Source organism: Littorina saxatilis, unplaced genomic scaffold (genome assembly GCF_037325665.1).
Source record: "Littorina saxatilis isolate snail1 unplaced genomic scaffold, US_GU_Lsax_2.0 scaffold_1291, whole genome shotgun sequence".
In the NCBI taxonomy this organism is placed as follows: domain Eukaryota; kingdom Metazoa; phylum Mollusca; class Gastropoda; order Littorinimorpha; family Littorinidae; genus Littorina; species Littorina saxatilis.
Window position 1 is genome coordinate 12,501 of NW_027126607.1, and position 20,280 is coordinate 32,780.

Below are 20,280 nucleotides of genomic sequence, written 5' to 3' on the forward strand. Positions count from 1 at the left end.
TATTCTCCATCATTTCCTGATTCCAAAAACATATAAATATGTTATATTCGGATTAAAAACAAGCTCTGAAAATTAAAAATATAAAAATTATGATCAAAATCAAATTTCCGAAATCGATTTAAAAACAATTTCATCTTATTTCTTGTCCGTTCCTGATTCCAAAAACATATAGATATGATATGTTTGGATTAAAAACACGTTCAGAGAGTTAAAAAGAATAGAGATTATAGAAAAGCGTGCTATCCTCCTCAGCGCAACCGCTACCGCGCTTTTCTGGGTTGTTAATTTCACTGCCTTTGCCACGAGCGGTGGACAAACGATGCTACGAGTACGAGTGTACAGTCTTGCGGAAAAAATGCAATGCGTTCAGTTTCATTCTGTGAGTTCGACTGAGCTTGACTAAATGTTGTATTTTCGCCTTACGCGACTACTTGTTTACATTTAGTCAAGTTTTGACTAAATGTTTTAACATAGAGGGGGAATCGAGACGAGGGTCGTGCTATGTGTGTGTGTATGTGTGTGTGTGTGTGTGTGTGTGTGTGTGTGTGTGTGTGTGTGTGTGTAGGGCAATTCAGAGTAAACTACTGGACCGATCTTTATGAAATGATATTGTTCATGAGAGTTCCTGGGTATGATGTTTTTTGTTCATGAGAGTTCCTGGGTATGATGTTCCTGAGTATGATGTTCCCAGATGGGTTTTTTTTTTATAAATGTCTTTGATGACGTCATATCCGGCTTTTTGTAAAAGTTGAGGCGGCACTGTCACACCCTCATTTTTCAATCAAATTGATTGGAATTTTGCCAAAGCAATCTTCGACAAAGGCCGGAATGTGGTATTGCATTTCAGCTTGGAGGCTTAAAAACTAATTAATGAATTTGGTCATTAAAAATCTGAAAATTGTAAATTAAATTATTTTTTTTCAAAACGATCCAAAATTACGTTCATCTTATTCTTCATCATTTTCTGATTCCAAAAAAATATAAATATGTTATATTCGGATTTAAAACAAGCTCTGAAAATTAAAAATATAAAAATTATGATTAAAATAAAATTTCCGAAATCGATTTAAAAACAATTTCATCTTATTCCTTGTCGGTTTCTCATTCCAAAAACATATAGATAAGATATGTTTGGATTACAAACACGCTCAGAAAGTTAAAACGAAGATAGGTACAGAAAAGCGTGCTATCCCGCTCAGCGCGACCATTACCGCACTATTCTGGCTTGTCGATTTCACTGCCTTTGCCACGAGCGGTGGACTGACGAAACTACGAGTATGCGGTCATGGTGAAAAAATGCAGTGCGTTCAGTTTTATTCTGTGAGTTCGACAGCTTGACTAAATGTAGTAATTTCGCCTTACGCGACTTGTTATCATATATTATTAAGTCAGTTCGATGAACCACTAGAAACACATACAGAAAACGTTGACCTCCTTTGATGCAAACAATACAGTACAAAAGTACAAACATTGTATTTACCACTTCTACGCACAAACTCGGCGTTTACTTGAACAAAGATAAACAATGCAAAGGTCTCTTCGTTCCCACGGCACACTTCTCGCCCTGGGCTTGTGCCCAGTACTGCTGCACTAAGGTAATACCCCCATTCCACACAGCCGTTCTAGCTTCCTTTCCCAGCCGTCCTCGGGACGGCTGCCAAAACAATGAGACGCTGCGCAAACGGCCGTTTTTGGCAACTTTGAGCAGCGTCTGACCGTACTGGCAGCCGTCCTCAGGACGGCTGGGAACGGAAGCTAGAACGGATGTGTGGAATGGGGGTATAACAACGCAGTGTGTGAGAGCGCTAGCGTTGCGTTACCATTGCGTTAAGTTCCATTAACGATCCATGAGTTCCATTGCCGATGCGTTAAGGTCCCATTACCGCACATTTTGGAACGGACAAGGAATGGCTAACATTTTGAACATGCAGCCCAAACTCACCCGTCTCAACCGTTCCTACAGTTCAAAGGAGTCCCGTTAACGTTCCTTGGCGTTCCATTAAGGTCCCCTCTCGATCCCTCCCATTCCCGTGCCGTTCCTTGGTCGCTACGGGAACGGGACCTAGAACGGATGTGTGGAATGGGGGTATTCCATTATGATGCCACATGTTTCCTCAAGGTCGCCTCTGCAATCCAAGCATCAAAGATATCGGATACTGTGCTCCATTAGAATCGGTTGGCTGACTTGAAACAGCTCTTACGATTGCCCATTAAGCGTACGCGTTTGTAACAATCTTCTCATAGGTTTCGCACTTCACTGACATAATAATGAAGGACAGTCAAGCATTGTGGGAATGAAGTGGGAATTACTGTCGTTGCTCAATAACCCTGCCATGTCCACCACAGGCACATTTTGAGTTTCATTTTCAGTACTTTGTTTTATCACACTGCTGGGAAATTTGGGTCGTTTTTTCTCAGAGAAAAGCTAGCAGCAATTAACAGACTCGCGCTGCCCACGTCTTTGTATGTTCAGATGGTTTCCATGGTTTTCGATGATGATTTATGATCGTGTGTTTGTGTTATTAGAAATGCAATATTCTGCCAAAAGAACAATGTTCATGTTAATGTAAAATGAAAATGGACATTAAAGTGTGTTTTTTTTTAAATCTTATCTTATCTTATCTTCGTATGTTTTATTGTTCTTACTTTTGTTTTTAAGGTTGTTGTCATATGTTGTTTGGTTGTTTTAAGAGCAGATGAACTACACTTTTCCATCCATTGTATTAATTGTATGGACAATAAATGATCTTATGTTATGTCTTATGTCTTATCGCCCGCTGAAACTTCTGGCTGGATGATGACAGAGGTCTTTTATGAGCAGCAGCGGTAACACTTTGTGGAACATGGATACCGTATCGGCGCCTGCACATAAAGTTGACATGTATCCGTCATGGCCTGGATTCGAACCCTATTCGTAACTCGATGATAATAAGTCTAGTAATTGTAAATTAGTCCCTCTTTCGGGTGAGGGCCACAGGCAAAACAAGCATATCTTGGCTTAATCTTATTTGTTACCCTCGAAAATGAGAGTGAATTGTCAAACTCGCTTTGCCTAGCAATTCGTGGAAGCACCTGTTTCTTATATTTCTGTTTCTCTTCGTTCTCCTCACCCAAAATAATCGAAGTTGCAGCGACCACAGTGGTCACCATTCATCTAACGCGTTCAGTGTCATCGTGTCGATGGAATCTTCCCACAATGCATCGCGATCGCATAAGAAAAAGGTCATGTGATCTGAGAAACAACGTTACGTTTCGACCATCGGAGAAAACATTTTCGTTTTACTCCCGTATTTCCCCGTACGTGTCAACCCCTCAGACACATATCGATTAAACATGTTTGTAAGCAAACAATCAATTTAAAAACAAAACAAGACGCCTCTTGTTGACCCTCTTTTTCGATGTGAAATCCCTGAAGTCAATACACAAACAAGGTTCGAAATGACATCTTTATGTGAATAATGGCATCACGTAGAAATTCTGTCACTTCTTCTGCATAAAGTGACAAAGGAAGGCGAGAACGAAAACTTTGGCGGTGACTTCAACATGCCGGTACGTTGGAACCTCCCGTTTAGCACCTAACACAATGTGGGAAAAGCGGGTCTTAAAGGGAGAGAGTCTTAGAATGGAGCTAGATTTGTAGATGTTATGAACAGAAGGTCTGAAAAAGAAAGGTCTAACTGAAGTCGCAAAATTACTACATTTAGTCAAGCTGTGGAACTCACAGAATCAAACTGAACGCACTGCATTTTTTTCACAATGACCGTAGTCCGCCGTTTGTGCAAAACGGAGTGAAACTAACGAGCCTGTTCAGCGCGGTAGTGGTTTCGCTGTGGTGCATAGCACGCTTTTCTGTACCTCTCTTCGTTTTAACTTTCTGAGCGTGTTTTTAATCCAAACATAATTATCATATCTATATGTTTTTTGGAATCAGGAACCGACAAGGAATAAGATGAAATTGTTTTTAAATCGATTTCGGAAATGTAATTTTGATTATAATTTTTATATTTTTAATTTTCAGAGCTTGTTTTTAATCCAAATATAACATATTTATATGTTTTTGGAATCAGGAAATGATGTAGAATAAGATGAACGTAAATTTGGATCGTTTTATATCTAAAAAAAAAAATGTATTACAGTTTTCAGATTTTTAATGACCAAAGTCATTAATTAGATTTTAAGCCACCAAGCTGAAATGCAATACCGAAGTCCGGCCTTCGTCGAATACTGCTTTACAAAAATGGCAATCAATTTGATTGAAAAATGAGGGTGTGACAGTGCCGCCTCAACTTTTACAAAAAGCCGGATATGACGTCATCAAAGGTATTTATCGAAAAAAAGAAAAAAACATCCGGGGATATCATTCCCAGGAACTCTCATGTCAAATTTCATAAAGATCGGTCCAGTAGTTTGGTCTGAATCGCTCTACACACACACACGCACAGACACAGACACACACACACAGGCACACACACACACACACACACACACACACACACACACACACACACACACACACACACACACATAGCACGACCCTCGTCTCGATTCCCCCTCTATGTTAAATCATTTAGTCAAAACTTGACTAAATGTAAAAAGGGAGGAAGTCTTAAACGAGAGGATCTTAAAAGGGGGGGTTTCACGGTAGTAGCAAATCAATCATAAGGTCACCGCTAGGCTGTGCGAGTATCGGCAGCGTATATCATTAAGGCATGTCCATGTTGGTATAGTCCTGTGAGGTTTCCTTCATAAACAATTCATGTTGCGTTCTTCTCGGGGAATATGAGCTGCCGCACCATTGCATAACCGCATATTTATTTTAGTCAGTTCCGTGTGCCTGTGACATCTACTGACGTAGCTGGTGGTGCCAAATAAAGGTTGCAGCGTCTGCTAGAGAACAGTTGTTGCTGTTCCTGCTTCTGTGCACAACTTTCAGCTAAAAGAAAGGATAGTGTTCTTGAGTAGCCCTGACTTTTCGTCAGTAAAGGTAAGCATCTGTGTTGGGGGTGGAGGGGGGCGATGGTGTGTGTGTGTGTGTGTGTGTCAGTGAGTGTGTGTGTGTGTGTGTGTGTGTGTGTGTGTGTGTATGTGTGTGTATCAGTGGGTTTGTCTACCTTACGTTATGAGGTAGTGTGTACACCTTTTCACCGGGCCTAAGGGGTATCAAAAATTTATGGGGTATTTTTTCCTATTCCCCACAAGGCAAACCCCTTAGACCGCTTACAAATATCATTGTGATGCGTTTTATATGATTATCTGCAATACCCCATAGTAACGCCCGGGAACCCGTGCCTACACACACACACAGTGGGTGATTTCAGCTGCACACACAGTTTTTATTGGAGAAGATAATGAGGTGACGTCATGGTGACATCACGTCCTTCGGCGCATGCGCAAGTGGACAAGTTCAGGCATGTGCGTGACGCCATTTGTATTTTGTTCACTGCGGCAGACTCATTGAGGTAAGTTTGTGCCAAACCTTTATTTGTACACCAGACAGTTTTCAGAATTTCAGAATGGTTTCACCATGTCGGCACTGTAGACAGTTAGTGGTCATATATTTGGCGTCAGCTGAAATTCTTCTCAGAAGACTTCTGTTGTCTCGACTTTGTAAAAGTTTGTTGTAGATCTATACTCGGAGACCCGGTTTCCGTGCTAATAAGGGTTTTCGTCACCTTTCATTGAAGCTTGAAAAGCTTCCTTTCAAAATATATGCGGCTTGTTAAGTTCAATCAAAACAGAAACGGACGAGACCAAAATTTAGACTCGGCATGATCAAGAAGCAGAAATGTACGGGAAAGAACGAAGCATGTGACAATGGCCACTTCTTCAAACCGTCCCCTGTTTCCGTGCAACTGAAACTTTTATTAGAAAATCGATTTAATTTACCGATTTTTGACCTGCTTGATGTCATGAAGAGTCGAACACGTCTTTACTCTTCCGTTCAATAGCTCTTGTTTGAAAAGTTTTAGGTATCGGTCGCAAAGGCAACGCGTATTCCCAAATGGTGAATCCGCAAATGGTTTCGTTCATTTGGTCACTTTATCGCACGGGGTTGCCCGTCCACGGATATAAGACGTATTACTGGTGTTACGATTTTTCTTAACAAACTGAGCTGATTTTCAATCAAAATGAGGCACTTTCCCAATCATTTAGATCATGCAGTAGCAGACGACAACATGTAAGATTTTCAAACGTGCGTCTGGATCGCAAGTGAGGCTGTCAAAGATTCTCAAAATAGTGCCTTAGGAAAAATGCTCCATTTTCGCTCGGAGAGATTCAAGAAAACAAAATCGTTATCAGTTGATCGGCATCGTCCGTGATTTTTGGCACAGATCTCGTCTGACCACTCCTGCGTTAAACTTCGTCACCAATGACGTCAAAATCCTTGGCAGAATAGACTGCAACCCGAAAATAGCGTTTGCACGGAAACTGGGTTCCCGTCCTGTAAAGTTGTTCTTTTCTTGTCTTCTTCCTTTTCTTCCATCTTCTTCTCTTTCTTCCATTTTATCTTCTTCTCCCCCTGTTCAGTCTTCGTCTTTTCCTTCTTCTTCTCTATCTTTTCCTTCTTCCTTCTCCTCGCAAACGTCTACCAGTGAAATGGCCCTTTCAGAAGCCCTTCAGGAACTAGTTGCTCAATTGGTTTGTTTCTGTTGTACATGTACTCAGTACTGGTTTGTTTTTTTCAGGTTTGAAATGTCGCAGAAGTTTCCCCCCAATAGCAGAGGCAGCATGCTTCTGAAGCTGGCTTTGAATCAGCTCAAAGCTACAGCAGGTAAGCTTCGCAAAACAAATTTCAGAAGAACAAAAACATTTCAGACTTTACATTCACAGCGCTGTGACTGTGAGCATTTCTTCTTTATGTGGAAGTTTGTATAATTATGTGGCCGTCCATGATACTGGGAAACTGATTTGGTACACAGATGTTTGGGGTTTATGGCAGCTGGGACATGATATGATAGTGGAATTTAGATGCTTGAAACAGTTTGGCTGAAAAATGGGTTTTTGTTGACGCAAGTGCTGATCATGATGTTGGTTACATGGTTTCCAAGTTGATTCTCTGTCACCAAAACAATTTTATAGCAAACAACTTTGAACTGGATCACATATAAAGCTACAATATATGAGAAGGGCATAATAAAAGAATGGCATTATTAACAGCCAATAAGTGTTTTCTCCAAAATCACACCTGTGATTACACAACATTGTGTAAATTACATGGAAGCCATGCCCAGTATCGTGGATGGCCTCATATACATATATGAATAAGGAGCGTTTGACTACAGGTGAGAGATTAAATATCAATAACAGGGTTTCCGTATTCGCCCCAAATAAGACGAACATACAAACAATACAAAATGTAAACCTTCAACGAATAGCTGCCTGAAATTCAGTGAAAATTGCCTGAAAAAAAAAAGTTTTCACATAACATTTTTTCTGTGTGGTGGCAGAAACTCCTAGTGACGGCATTGTACAAGTGGAAGAGGTGAACAAAACGGACAATAGGACCAACACCATTGGCTTCAATGCGCGTCCGGGATGCCCACCTGAGCTTTCACGCAGTCTAGGGCAGGGTACGAGGCAAGGATTTCATCAGTCAGCCGAATCTGCTGGAGGTGAGGCCTTCATCTTTTCTGTATTCTTTTGTATAATCAGGTGTGAAACTTTTCAGGTTCCCAGGCATTATTAAATTCTGAAAGAGCTATATATATATATACAACAACAGCTGCCAGGTTTCACCCATGTATAATTATTTGCTTTGAATTGATGGGTATTTGAACTCTCAGAAACACATTAGTTCATTTAGTACATAATGTCCTACGGCCTTAGTGCCTATTAAGTTAGTGCCTATGTAAAAACCATGGGTTGTTTTGCACCCACGAGGTACTGCGCGTAAGTTTTTTAGCGGGTATTGCGAAGGTTAACCCCTTGTCTATCGATCGTAGAATAAGACGTGTCGTTGTATCATCCCATGTCTGGATCAACAGATAGAGGGGTAAAGCAAATTCTCAGAAAGGGACAAAGTGAATTTGAAAAACTCAATTGTGCTATGTTCATTGTATTTTCTTTCTTATTTGCAGGCCGAGATAGGGATGAGAAGTCCAGGGACTCGGAGTCCAGCAGGATGAGGCGCTCTCAGAGCTGCTCCCCTGGAGACAGCGACCGCAGCGAAAGGTCATGCAGGTCAAGGTCCAAGGAGAGGGCAAGAAGGTCACGATCACCCAGAGAGGATAAGCTGAAAGAAGAGAAGGAGAGGGACAAGGAGAGAGACAGGAGCAGAGAGAAGGAACGAGACAAAGACAGTGGGCGAGACAGATGCAGCAGGGACGACAACAGAGACAGAGATCCCGTTCGCACAGACAGGGAGAGGTCTTCCGGCCAAGAACGAGACCGTGACCAAGATCAGTTTGAGCGAGAGAAGAGAGACCGTGACCGCAGCCCGAGAGAGAGCAGGAGCAGAGAGGACGACCCAGACAAAGAGAGGAAAGATAGAGATTCGGAGGGGGACAGTGACAGCGGAAGAGACAGAGGTCGGGGCAGAGACGAAGGAAGGGGGAGGAACAGAGACAGAGACATAGACGCAGGAAGGGATAGAGACGGAGGAAGAGACAGAGATAAGGGAAAAAAAAGGTACCGAGAGCGAGAGGGCAGACAGCGAGAGAGAAACCAGGAGAGAGAGGACGAGGTCCGCTTTGTCAAGACCGGCTGGAGGTCAGGCGGTGACTGCGACAGGAACCGAGAGGACAGTGGGGGCCGGGGTGGTCACCGTGGCAACGACAGAAGGGACTTCCCTGGGCGCCAGGGATGCCCACCTCAGTCTTCACGCAGTCCAGGGCAGGGTGCCAGGCCAAAGACCAGCGACGGAAGGCGAGGATTTCGTCAACCAGCTGAACCTGCTAGAGGTGAGGCCTTCATCTTTTCTATATTATTTTGTATAATCAGGTGTGAAACTTTTCAGGATCCCAGGCATTTTTATATTCTGAAAGAGCTATATATACAACAACAGCTGCCAGGTTTCACCCATGTATAATTAGGTACCGGCAGTCAAAAAATGAGTCTGAAAAATCTCCTAATGTTTTGAGATGTTCTTATTCTTCTGTATAAAACAAGAATAACAAAACAAAAAGTAAGGTTCTATCTCAAATACTTCCTGAGATATCTGATTTTTAAAGTTTACAGTTAGCGTTAAGCGGTGCGTATTCACATTTTCTCCATTTTTGAGGTCACACACCATTTGAGTACTAAGTAAATGCCCATCTTAAACAAGTTTATCTTGCTAACATGTGCCTGCAGAACACAAAAATATCAATGAAATAGGATAGGATGTAGAGATACACTTGTACTGAAGCTGTCAATATTGAAAAAAAGGCTATTTGGGGGCGTGGCAAATGGCAGAAAATTGATAATTGGGCACGTTTAGGAATTTTTTTAACAAACAAAAAGACATCAAAACACATTAATTCTTCTGATTTCTACTCTCAATAGTATATACTTAAGAAATCTTCAATTACAGACATGTGGTTGTCTTCATTCAGTCACAATGAGGGAGCCAAAATCAGGAATTTCACCATTTTGACAGGCGGAAATGAAGATCGGAGGAACCCTGAAATATGCAAACTTTAACTGCCTGTAACTTTTGAACTACTGGACAAATATGCATCAAATTTTGACAGCAGTCACAAAATGCAACATACTCTTGGATACATCTCTTTTGTGGAAATTGAACACACCACTTTTGAAAGTTAATTCTTAAAAATATCAGAAAAAAGTAAAGACCTTCTGTAACGAAACTGAATCACAAATGACAGAAATCCACTTACTCACTGATTGTGATCTGCCTGGTTTTACTTATCAACAGTACTTCTCCACATACAAGTTATATTGTTCCTGGAGAGTGCTGTTTGGGACATGCCACATCCGTGCATTTGTGGAGATCGGTTCTAACAAAAAGTCCCATGCAAACACAAACACACTGCTGACGGTGTCACTGTCTTCTTTGGCTGGCCAAGAAAATCTGTTGTTGTCCAGAGAGCTCTTCTTTAAAAAGTTTACTTTTGCCTCATCTGCGCTTAGAATGTTTGTAACAGTGCCCACATGAAATGTTTCATCGTAGAACACTGCCACTGTCTGACCTGTCTGGGCAAATGAAAACCCGTCGCTATCTACTCGCTGGTCGTTCTCATGCTCTGAAGCAGAGGAGTCGGACTCTGATGGCTCGTCTTCCTCATCAAGGTTGTTGTCCACCCTGTCCCTGTGTTCTGGGAATGGGTCCTGGGACGCAAGGAACTCCTTCAGAGACTGTTCCAGGCCTGGAAGGTCCTGTGTGAGCTTCAGAAGCTCAGACTTGAATCCCAGGACATGCCGGAAAAAGCGAATCTGGGTCTTCAGAGCAGCCAGTTTTTCTCTTTGCAGAGCTTTTCGTTCTAGCAGCCTGTCGACATCACCAGCACTGCTGCAGGCTCCCCCATCTTGACGGATCTCTTGAGCAATATCTGCCTTCTCCCTTGCCTTCTTCTGTCGATCTGCCTCTGTCCGCTGCTGCTGAAGCTGTAGCTTCTGTCTTTTGCTGGCTTTCACCTCTCTGTCATTCTCTCGGTGACGCTTTCGCATTTCAGGACCACTACTGGATGCATTCAGAAGAAGTTGCCTTTGTTCCTCATTGGACTTCTGGTTGAACCAAGCCTTCATTGTTTTGTTCCGTTTCAACATGGTCAGAGTGCTGTGGTGGTGGACTGAGGAGTTGCGGTGCGTGTAAATGGAAATATCGAGATCCCCAAAGCAGGCTTCTCCCAAGAGGTTGGTGATGTGTGAATGCCGCAGCCGCTCCAACACTTGTGGATCCTGAACAGCATGGTATCGGCCACCAGGCAGGAAGTCATCCAACTGTCGCTCAGTGACAGCAACAAAGTTGACACAGAAGTGGCTGAAGGCACGCTGCACTTTCTGTTGTGTCGCCTCATCCAGATCTAGGAGTGCTGCAAGTGACGATGCGTCTGGTACTTGGATACTGAAGAGTGATGGCACATGGGGGCTGAAAATGGAGGCACTGTCATCTCTCCACTCTCTCAGCTGTGCGTGCAGCTCCACAACAGGCAAGAAAAACTCTGCATAGCTCGTCTCCCCAGCACACAGTAGAGTCCAGTAAGGTCCTGTGATCCTCTCGTAGACCATGGCAAGCGTGGCAACAAAAACGTTCACCTCTTCACTCTGGGCATCCTTCAACACACTTTCCAGCTTCTGGTTCCTGCTCGGCATGTAATCTGACAGGAACTCTATGATGTCGTCACGGTGTGCCAGCAGCTTTGTTGCACCATAAAAGATGCTGTTAAACCGGTTAGATTTGAAGCTTGGCACAGTAGACGTCTTGTTGGTCATCTCACAGTATGCAAGCCATGCATCTCTGCAGCCACATTGATCATCGCCCCTGGGTCCTAGAACCTCGCAGGCCATCCGCACATAGCGAACAGCTGCTGCCTCCTTTGCCTGCCAATGTCCAAACTGAGCTGCGTTGTCTCGGCCAATACGCTGCTGCCCCCACTCGGTCTGTAGTTCTTTCAGTGACTTCTCTGCACTTGTGCCTGAAACAGTCAGAATTAAGAATATAAGATACAGCATTCAGTGATTCACACACATTTGCTGACATTGTAGAGATACAAAGTGATACTAGATAGTAATACAGAACAAACACACAGTTTAAAATACAGACTTAAAAATGTATCATTTACACATTACATTTACAGCACACTCTGCATAGAGGTTAACCTTTATAATAGACACAGACACTGATACAGTGAAACACATGTACAAAGCTGTGAAATGTGTTTACTCACCAAGTCCAAGCAAGTAATGGGCGTTGCAGTACAGGAACTGGAGATCCTCCTCTGTCCCCAGGGTTGCCTTTCTGAGGTCGTTGAAGTCTTTCTTCATGAGCTTGTTTGGAGCGGCTCTGTCAGACATCAGTCCTGAACACTTCTGCAGAGCTGCTTTGAAGCAGCGTTCTGTGTCGTCTTTGTCGTAGACTTGCGCCACTTCTTGGAGGAGACTGACGGTAACATCCACAAGAGTCTTGGCGTCTTCTGTAGCTACCTCTGTGAATCCACAGCTGAGGGACCCTGCACTTGTGGTCACTTGTTGACCCACATATTTCCGGTGGTCCCGTGTTGTTCCGTCAAAATGAATATCAAAATTGTCAGAGTCAAGCACAGTCTCGGCAACATGGTATTTAGCCAGGTAGTGCCCTTGATCCGCAAACCGCAGAGATGTGCGTTCAGATGGTACATCTTTGTCGTCGATATCGGTGTGGAACAGATTGCGCGCAACTGTTTGGATGACATGGCCACTGTTCTTTGCAGAAACCCCACAAGAAATGAGTCCAATGGTAGTTTTGATGACATCATGCGTGAATTTCTTCCTGGGGCCCTCCTCTGTTGTCTTCACAGTATGTACTACAGCTTCTTCAAGAAGATCAGCAGTCAGCTGATTATGTCTGTCCAAGTCTTGTTGTCGCTTCTCCTTCACACTGTTCAATTTGGCTCTCAGACTTGAATTAGCAGTCTGACACAACTTGAGTTTGTGCTTCAGACGCTCAATTGTTTGAATGCACCCACCATCCTCATGATCTTTCAGATTTTCTTCTCTCTTTTTTAAGTTGGTTTCCTGCCTTTTCAGTCTCTTGTAAAAGTTTGTTTGCCGAATTTTGCCGATGTACTCCTTGGCACTGCACAACTGGGTTTCCACACATTTTATGTGAGATGCACTACGTTCAGCTTTGCCTTGAAGTTTTGTCAAGTCTGCCTGCAAGATGGTTACGCTTTGAGTTTTCTCTTTGAGAAGGTCCTTGTAAATCATCTCTCGGTTCTTTGCTTCCAACAGACTCCCACTGAGCTCTTCATTGCTCCTGCGTAGTGCAGCTAACTGCCTGCCACTTGATGCAATCTTTAGATGAGTCAATTCATCTCCGGTTGGATGGTCAGCTGGGGGTGTTGCAGGTGCATTCTCTATTGCACAAGGCACAACAGACGGGACAGTAGGCATCGCAGATACCAGGGGAAAATGAGACTGCTGTTGAAATAAATAGTCTTTCAGCTTCGCCTCGTTGTTGCCTCTGTGCAGACTTTTAGAGAAAGTGTCATATGGTTTGCGTACTTTGTCGAGTCTTGCTCTAAGCTGCTTGTCAGACAAGTCTGAAATGTTAAGTCCAACATGTGTAAACCACTGCCTGCACAAAGTATGCCTCTCGTCTTTCTGGAACATGAGTAAGTCAATTAGTGTCCCATTTGTCACTAGTTCTGTAGGGCTGGGCAGGTCACACAGAGAGTCAGGAGACAGAAGATGGCGTCTTGTAAGTCACAACTTCTGCAAGAAGGGCCCAATGTTTCTGGTATTAATTTCCTCGCCCACATCAGCATACACAAATGCAACAATATCACCTTCACTAGAGTGGACTTCAGCAGCTTGTTTGTTTGCACGCCTGACCTCTTCCTTCAGGGTTGTATGAAGAAGAAGACTGTTGTCACAGATGGAAGAAAACAGAGTCTCCATATCCTCCCATGATTTCCCAAGCTGAAGCCGCAACTGATCAAGTTGGATGAGGAGACGATTTGTAAGGACTTGATGCTTGGGGAGGGCAACTTTTCTTCCTCGTCCTGCGCTTGACATCCATCTGCTTAGTCGATCAAAGTTGTCATCTTCTGAATAAAATAAAAACAAAACTCATGAGTAAATTGACATCTTTAAATCAAATGGTTTGTCTCATCTGTGTTTTGTTTTGAACTCTATGATAATAGTTACTTCACTTTTGCTCTAAAAATTTTGTTTTAAAAGAGAGAGAGAGAGAGCACTTAAATGTGGACTTTTGCACTTCTAAAACTATATCTGAGAAGCAATTGCGTGTAAACAAGGTGCACTTTTCACGTAAAGAATTATTTCTTTCAGGCTACAACACGAAAAAAGCCAAATAGTAGAAAACGAAACCTGACTGAGTTATTCTTTGAAACCTTCGACGCCTTACTTCCGGTCTAACACTTTCGTACACAACAGTCAATATCTACGCTTAAATGTGCCATCCTGTTACAATAATGACAAAAATACTATCAAATAAGTTCAAAGTATCAACCAAAGTACATAAAGTCAACAGGAAAGACAGCAAGAAAAATAAAAAGCTTCGACACCAGTAGCGTATGAGCGAAACACAGTACAATTTCAGACCGGTCCACTTCACCACTTTGATTTACAATCTACACGAAGATACAGACAAGAGAAACAAAATATAGGCCTAAGCTTCTTTAGATAACTTTAATACAACAAAACAAAACAATATTTACCGATGAAAGGCCTGAATGCGTTGAGCCAAGGGTAATCTGTACTGTTCTCAATCGCAGCATTTGAACCTCGATTCGCCATTGTTGACATGCGAACATGTGTGTGGTTTGAATGTGAAGGTCGGCTTTCCCGGCTTGCGATTGGCTCCCATTGACCTGACCTCTTAGTTTCGTATATCACTGTTTTCAGCAGAAAACAAGCTTTCCAGCGCACTATAAGACTTGCAGTGTATTTTGTACGGTTTGTGAGATACAAAGGTTTAAAAACAAGCAATAGTTTTGAACTAAAAGTTCAAAATTTTCCATCCATTCTTTGGGAATAAAACTTATACGAAAACAATCTACAGGAAGAGATGAACCAAAATATGGTAATTATATGCTAATTTGAAGGTTGTGGGGTCAAGGAGAAAAGAATTTCCCCAACAGCTGTAGATCGTGGTTCAAAGCAACGCGAGAAAAGGAGCGTCAGCCACCGAGGGATTTGCCGACCGTGGTCAAGTTTGGAATTAAATTTCTCTCTCACACACTCATATTTGACAAAACAAGACACATTAATAAAAGATTGAAAAAATGATCTTTATTTTGATACCATTTTTTTTAAAATTTGGTTAGTAATTGCTGAAGCAGAGTAAGTTGAAAAGTGCCATATTTCACTCAAGTTTTGCCTTTCCCGCACTGCTGCTGATAGCACTGCCGGTACCTAGTATAATTATTTGCTTTGAATTGATGGGTCATTGAACTCTCAGAAACACATTAGTTCATTGAGTGTAATGTCCTTTGGTCTTACCTGACTGAAAAGTGTTTTGTAAGTGTCTGATGTGCATTTTTTTAAAGTTTTTAGATGACCAGCGCTTTTTAATCATATGTGTGTGTGTCCATGCATCTTAACATCATTGTGGGGTAATGTGTGTATTTAATCCAAAGCCAAGGTTGTGGTGGTACACACACATTGAGAGGTAGTCATTGTGTTAGCTCTGACAAATCTGTGCGTCTTTTTCAACTTCAATTTATGTTTCCTTCATTGTCAACCATATCTGAAAGAGAACACTACTGGGCAAAGAAGCAAAAATGAAGCGGTGCACACTTTCATATGATTGTGTGAAAAATATTAAACTGTGTGTGTGTGCGTTCATCTACCTTACGTTAGCAGGTAGTGTGTGTATCTATTCACTGGGTCTATGGGGTATCTAAAATTTATGAAGAAGGGGTGCACACTATCCCCACCTTTTCCATTTCCATTGATCCCTATGTGTAACCTACATTCATACCAAGTTTTATCAAATTGTCCTGAATTCTGATCAGTGTCTGATGTGCATTTTTTTTAAAGTTTTTTAGATGACCAGCGCTTTTTAATCATATGTGTGTGTGTCCATGCATCTTAACATCATTGTGGGGTAATGTGTATATTTAATCCAAAGCCAAGGTTGTGGTGGTACACACACATTGTGAGGTAGTCATTGTGTTAGCTCTGACAAATCTGTGCGCCTTTTTCAACTTCAATTTATGTTTCCTTCATTGTCAACCATATCTGAAAGAGAACACTACTGGGAAAAGAAGCAAAAATGAAGCGGTGCACACTTTCATATGATTGTGTGAAAAATATTAAACTGTGTGTGTGTGCGTTCATCTACCTTACGTTAGCAGGTAGTGTGTGTATCTATTCACTGGGTCTATGGGGTATCTAAAATTTATGAAGAAGGGGTGCACACTATCCCCACCTTTTCAATTTCCATTGATCCCTATGTGTAACCTACATTCATACCAAGTTTTATCAAATTGTCCTGAATTCTGATCAGTGTCTGATATGCATTTTTTTTAAAGTTTTTAGATGACCAGCGCTTTTTAATCATATGTGTGTGTGTCCATGCATCTTAACATCATTGTGGGGTAATGTGTGTATTTAATCCAAAGCCAAGGTTGTGGTGGTACACACACATTGTGAGGTAGTCATTGTGTTAGCTCTGACAAATCTGTGCGTCTTTTTCAACTTCAATTTATGTTTCCTTCATTGTCAGCCATATCTGAAAGAGAACACTACTGGGCAAAGAAGCAAAAATGAAGTGGTGCACACTTTCATATGATTGTGTGAAAAATATTAAACTGTGTGTGTGTGCGTTCATCTACCTTACGTTAGCAGGTAGTGTGTGTATCCATTCACTGGGTCTATGGGGTATCTAAAATTTATGAAGAAGGGGTGCACACTATCCCCACCTTTTCCATTTCCATTGATCCCTATGTGTAACCTACATTCATACCAAGTTTTTATCAAGTTGTCCTGAATTCTGATCAGAGTATCTTAACAACCTTAACATGTATTTTTGACTCACATGCGAAGCAAAGTGAGTCTATGTACTCACCCTAGTCGTCCGGGCGGCCGGCCGTCCGTCCGTCCGTCCGAAAACTTAAACGTTGGAATTTTCTCAGACACTATTAGGCCTATCAGCACCAAATGTGGCATGATGGTGCATGGTGACAAGGCCTCAAAAAACATACATGGTAACTTGACCTTGCATCAAGGTCAAGGTCACAGGGGCCATAAATGTTGTCTCAAAAACAGCTATTTTTCACATTTTCCCAATTTTCTCCCAAGCTATTGATAATGGCTACCTCACCTATACGTGGTTTATAGATCAAAGTAAGCCCTATCTTTTGATATAAGTTTGGTTGATCTTGCTGCAAGATCAAGGTCACAGGGGTCCTTCAAATTTGGATTGTATGCATATTTTAAAGTGACCTTGACCCTTAACTATGGAAGTTAACTCTTCCAAACTTTCCTAATTGGGTGAGGCACATGTTATTCTTTCATACTGATACACTTTTGGTTACGTATCTTCAAGGTCAAGGTCACTTTGACCGCTCTGAATTGTGACCAAAACAGGTCTGTGAACCACTAAAATTGACCTTGTCTCTTGGTAGAAACTCATACTAAACACTGTTGTGCTTCTGGTTGTTAAAATTAACAGTCTTGTCTTGGGTGACCTTGACCTTGGGTGAAGGTCATGTGTATTTAGGTAGGAAAAATTTGCAAAAGTTGCAAAAAAATGTGTTCTTAGTGTAATTTGCCATGTTGTTGTTTGACCTTGACCTTCAAGGTCACTTGAAAGTCAAGGTCATATTGAGGTCAAGGTCATGCATGTGAGTCGTATGAGCTTTGCTCTTGTTTTTTTCTTGGCCTAATTAAATCTGTTTGTTTCCAGAGTGGTCTTCTTACAGCGACTCGGACGATGACTATCTTCCCGGCTCAGAAGATGACACTGACTCGAGCAACAATGACGCCACAGCACCATGTGGAGTGCCAGGGACCACCAGTGAATCCGATGAGTCCATCATCTTTCCCTTTCTACGTAAATCTGATGGTTAGTTAGTCTCATCCTTTTTTTATTAGCATTCGTATTACGTTAAAAAGGTTGAATAAGGATTACATGTGGATAACAATCATGTAGTTTCTAAAAAAGAGGTAAGTTTTCTTTGATAAGTGTTTTTGTTTTGTTATGGAATTTTTTGTTGTATTCCATTGTAATTAAAGACTGAGGTATGTTGACAGCAATTTGAGCAAGTAATAAAGTTAACATGAACGGTGTGGGGGTGGGGGTAATCATGTGTAATGTTACACTGATTGACTGCACATGCCTATGCCATGTACATTCTATTGGTCCACGGCAAACTGACCTTTGACATCGGCCATTGTCGGAGATGTGATCGAGCGGTGGGACCATTTTGGTTTCACCAATTCCGAACTCTGTTTTTAGTTTGTCTGTCTGCTGGGCTATAAGCAATATGTAATAATATTTCTGACTCTAGCTAAAAAAATTCAGTAAGTTGTGAATAAAAAAATAAAAGTATGCGTTCTTGTGTGTGTGTGTGAACAGGTGCAAGGTGGTCACCAGGTATTCCATCTGAATCTCTAAAAGCTGCAGGTCTCTACACCTCATCACAGCCACCCTCTTCTTCATCGTCCAGAAGCATCACTCGACCAAGCGGGAGTAAATCTTCATCCCAGCCAGCATCTAAACCTTCATCGTCGACCAATACTCGACCAAGCGGCATAAGAATCCATATTGCCGCAAATACAAATGGCAAAAGAGTGTACGATAAAGAGAACTGGTGCAAGTTCTGTAACTCCCCAAGCACCAACCTCGCTAAACACCAGTTTTCGAAACATAAGAAGGAACCTGAAATAGTGGAAATTTTGTCTAACCCCAAGAACTCAGCAGAAAGGCGTTTTCTGCTGGAAAGAGTGCGGAACCTTGGTAACTATTATTACAACTGTCGCGTTCTTAAAAAAAACAAGGGTAAACTAATACCCTGGCGATCACCCTCAGAAAAAGTGAACCCTCTGTGCTACATCCCCTGTGAATTTTGCCTGGGCTTCTTTGTAAGAAACGAACTGTGGCGGCACCAACAACGCTGCAAATTCGGAAAACTTCAAAAAACGGAAGAAACGTCATATCCAGAGCTGAATCTTTGCTTCCATCCAACATGGAGTGCAGCGGAGGCTAGAAGGAAAACATTTTTGATGGCATGCATTCTGATGGCTTCACTTTTGTTGCTAAAAGAGATCACCTCATTGTGAAGTTCGGCGAAAAACTGTATCAGAAACATGGCCACTTGCAGCACAGACGACAATTCATGCGCGGCAAAAAATCAGAGAGCTTGCCCGGTTCTTGTTGGTAGCCAGAGAAGAGGACTCTACAATCACAGCACTTCAATCTTGTATTCGTCCCGACAAGTTCCTTGTGGTGATTTCTGCTGTCAAAAAACTCTGTGGGTATGATTCACTCACACATGTTTATGAAAATCCATCACTGGCCCTTAAGATTGGGCATTCTCTCAAGAAGTGGTGCGACAATTCTGAGAAGTCAAGCACTCATAGAGGGAAAGTGAACTGCAGCAAGTGTCTGCGGACTTCGTGGATCTATGCGATTCTGACTGAAAGAACACATCTCATCTGCTGCCCTCTCACAATTGGCCTCAAAGCAAAACAACAAGCCACATGTTTCTGCCACTGACGGAAGACATGAAGAAAGTGACAAAATATATGGCGGAGGAAAGGGAACGGTGCTTGAACACCCTGAGGTCAGAGCCAACAGTTGCAGCATGGCATGCTCTTGCTAAGGTTTCCACTGTCGAACATCATCATGTTCAATCGTCGCAGGAGTGGTGAAGCTGCCAGGATTTTGCTTACAGACTTTGAAGCGGCAAAGAGAAAACATGGCGGACAGGTAGCTCCGCTCTGCTGCTCGTGGCTGTGAATTTTGTGAAATCTACATGTGCTACTGTCAACTTTTTTCCGACAGCCGCGTCAGCGATTTTGACAGGACCATGTCAAAATTGTGTCATGTTCATTCATTTTGTTTTCCTACTTTGTATAAAAACGTTTATGACCTCTTTGTTTACCTGCTTTTCGCTATAGCTTTCCCCTGTTTTTCGCTCCTTAACCACTGTTGTTACCTTTTAGAGAGAGAGACCCGTTCACTGATGCTTGTCCCATGCCTAGCTACCGATGCCCAGCCCTGGTTCTTCTTCTTCAAAGAAGTTGTAACCTAAATTTTGAATGCCTTTAGACATCGTTAATTTCAGATCCAGGGTTGGTTGTTTTTACGCAATATCGGTCAGGTGCTCGCAAAAATTGTTTTTTCTTGATCTTGACACCGTCCTGGTATATATGTTTTTAGTTTTTCACGGACAAAATGGTTTTCGAACAGCTCTCTTCATCTTTTTCCATGCACATTTCTTGTGTGTGTACTACGAGAAAAATATTGAATGTTTCAACTCCACACCCTTAAAACCCCATACCCGACTCAAAATCGCAACCTTCCTATTTTAGTCAACCAATTGGAAGTAAGCGTTACGGGCATATGCTTTGGAACATTATATTCGTGCATAGTTTTGTGACACATGTTGAAAAGATATTCCCGTTCGTTTCCGATCTATGTTTTTGAATGTCCCAGTGCGTCCCTAT

The 20,280-nt window shown here is 42.1% G+C and overlaps 2 protein-coding genes across 2 annotated transcripts; one reads left to right on the top strand and one right to left on the bottom strand.

Moving 5' to 3' along the window:
- Window positions 1–5,103: 5,103 nt before the first annotated feature.
- Window positions 5,104–19,152, top strand: LOC138955080 (uncharacterized protein DDB_G0284459-like). The gene is made up of 6 exons (XM_070326790.1): window positions 5,104–5,459; window positions 6,687–6,772; window positions 7,449–7,613; window positions 8,079–8,900; window positions 17,516–17,674; window positions 18,188–19,152. The coding sequence occupies exons 1-6, from the start codon at window positions 5,362–5,364 to the stop codon at window positions 18,889–18,891; spliced, it is 2,034 nt and encodes a 677-aa protein (XP_070182891.1). The 5' UTR covers window positions 5,104–5,361; the 3' UTR covers window positions 18,892–19,152.
- LOC138955079 (uncharacterized) lies at window positions 8,950–14,824 on the bottom strand. The gene is made up of 3 exons (XM_070326788.1): window positions 14,322–14,824; window positions 11,829–13,688; window positions 8,950–11,576 (listed from the first exon to the last, which is right to left on the bottom strand). Exons 2-3 carry the CDS (start codon window positions 13,249–13,251, stop codon window positions 9,850–9,852), a joined length of 3,150 nt encoding a protein of 1,049 aa, XP_070182889.1. The 5' UTR covers window positions 13,252–13,688; window positions 14,322–14,824; the 3' UTR covers window positions 8,950–9,849.
- Window positions 19,153–20,280: the final 1,128 nt, after the last annotated feature.